Genomic DNA, 895 nt, shown 5'->3' with positions numbered 1-895 from the left:
CTTTGTTGATCCTTTTAAGCATGCACTGATAGTGAAGAACAACCCCGCACTGCTGGGGAGATTTGGAATGGATGCATTGATGAATGTGCCTTATACAAATGTCTGGAGAATGGAAGCATTATTCCTATAGAACCTGACTGTGATGAAGAGCCCTCTCCGATTTGTGAACGAGAAGCTGAAGTTGTTATAGGCATCACTGATAAGTGGACCTGCTGTTCAAAGGAAGTTTGTGGTATGTACGCAGAAGCCGCATAGTCAGTTAATTCTACAGCATATGTTGATGTTCTTTGTGAAAAAGCACGGTATGTATGATGCTTTTGTCAAAAAAATGTGCCATATCAAAGCAAGTTTTGCAAAATTATGGTTTTCTTGACTTTGTAAATACTCATACAAAACTCTAGCAGTTAGTAGTTAATAATATTCAGCAGTACACAACAACAGAAAGGATCTGGCAATCTTTGATTTATGACAGTCAGAGGTGAAAGACCTTAATAGGCAAATCTGAAAGCTGCTGCCTTTTCACATATGGTTCATTTTGTGAAGTGAATGGGTTCAATTACAGTGTAAAAACGTAGATAGTGAGATGCATTTCCCTGCTTTTGAGTTAGCAGCACAAGATTTTAGTTACATTGACTAATATTTTAATACTTTGTTTTTTATTTCTAGGCTGTGACATGACTTTGTGTGAAACTACCATGCCAACATGTACAAATAGTGAAAAATTTATTGTTGGCTACAGCTCTCTTTCTTGCTGTCCACAGTACAAATGTGGTGAGTAATAAATTAGGAAAAATAAAGGTTCATTGTTCATTCCGAATAAAGGATTAGATTCTCATTCTTTCTGTCTCCAATGAAATGATATATTAGAAAAGATTGTGGAGTTGTATTGTGAAAG

At 36.1% G+C, this 895-nt stretch overlaps 1 protein-coding gene across 1 annotated transcript in view; it reads left to right on the top strand.

Moving 5' to 3' along the window:
- OTOGL (otogelin-like) overlaps positions 1-895 on the top strand; it is a 154,176-nt gene that overhangs the window by 131,590 nt on the left and 21,691 nt on the right. The window contains exons 35-36 of the mRNA XM_012656310.1: positions 20-232; positions 667-771. Coding sequence (XP_012511764.1) covers positions 20-232; positions 667-771 — 318 coding nt within the window. The remainder of the gene's footprint in view (positions 1-19; positions 233-666; positions 772-895) is intronic.

This window comes from Propithecus coquereli, unplaced genomic scaffold, assembly GCF_000956105.1.
Source record: "Propithecus coquereli isolate 6110/MARCELLA unplaced genomic scaffold, Pcoq_1.0 Scaffold50, whole genome shotgun sequence".
Lineage (NCBI taxonomy): Eukaryota > Metazoa > Chordata > Mammalia > Primates > Indriidae > Propithecus > Propithecus coquereli.
The sequence above is the reverse complement of the archived record's forward strand: the minus strand, read 5'-3'. Positions and strand labels throughout refer to the sequence as shown.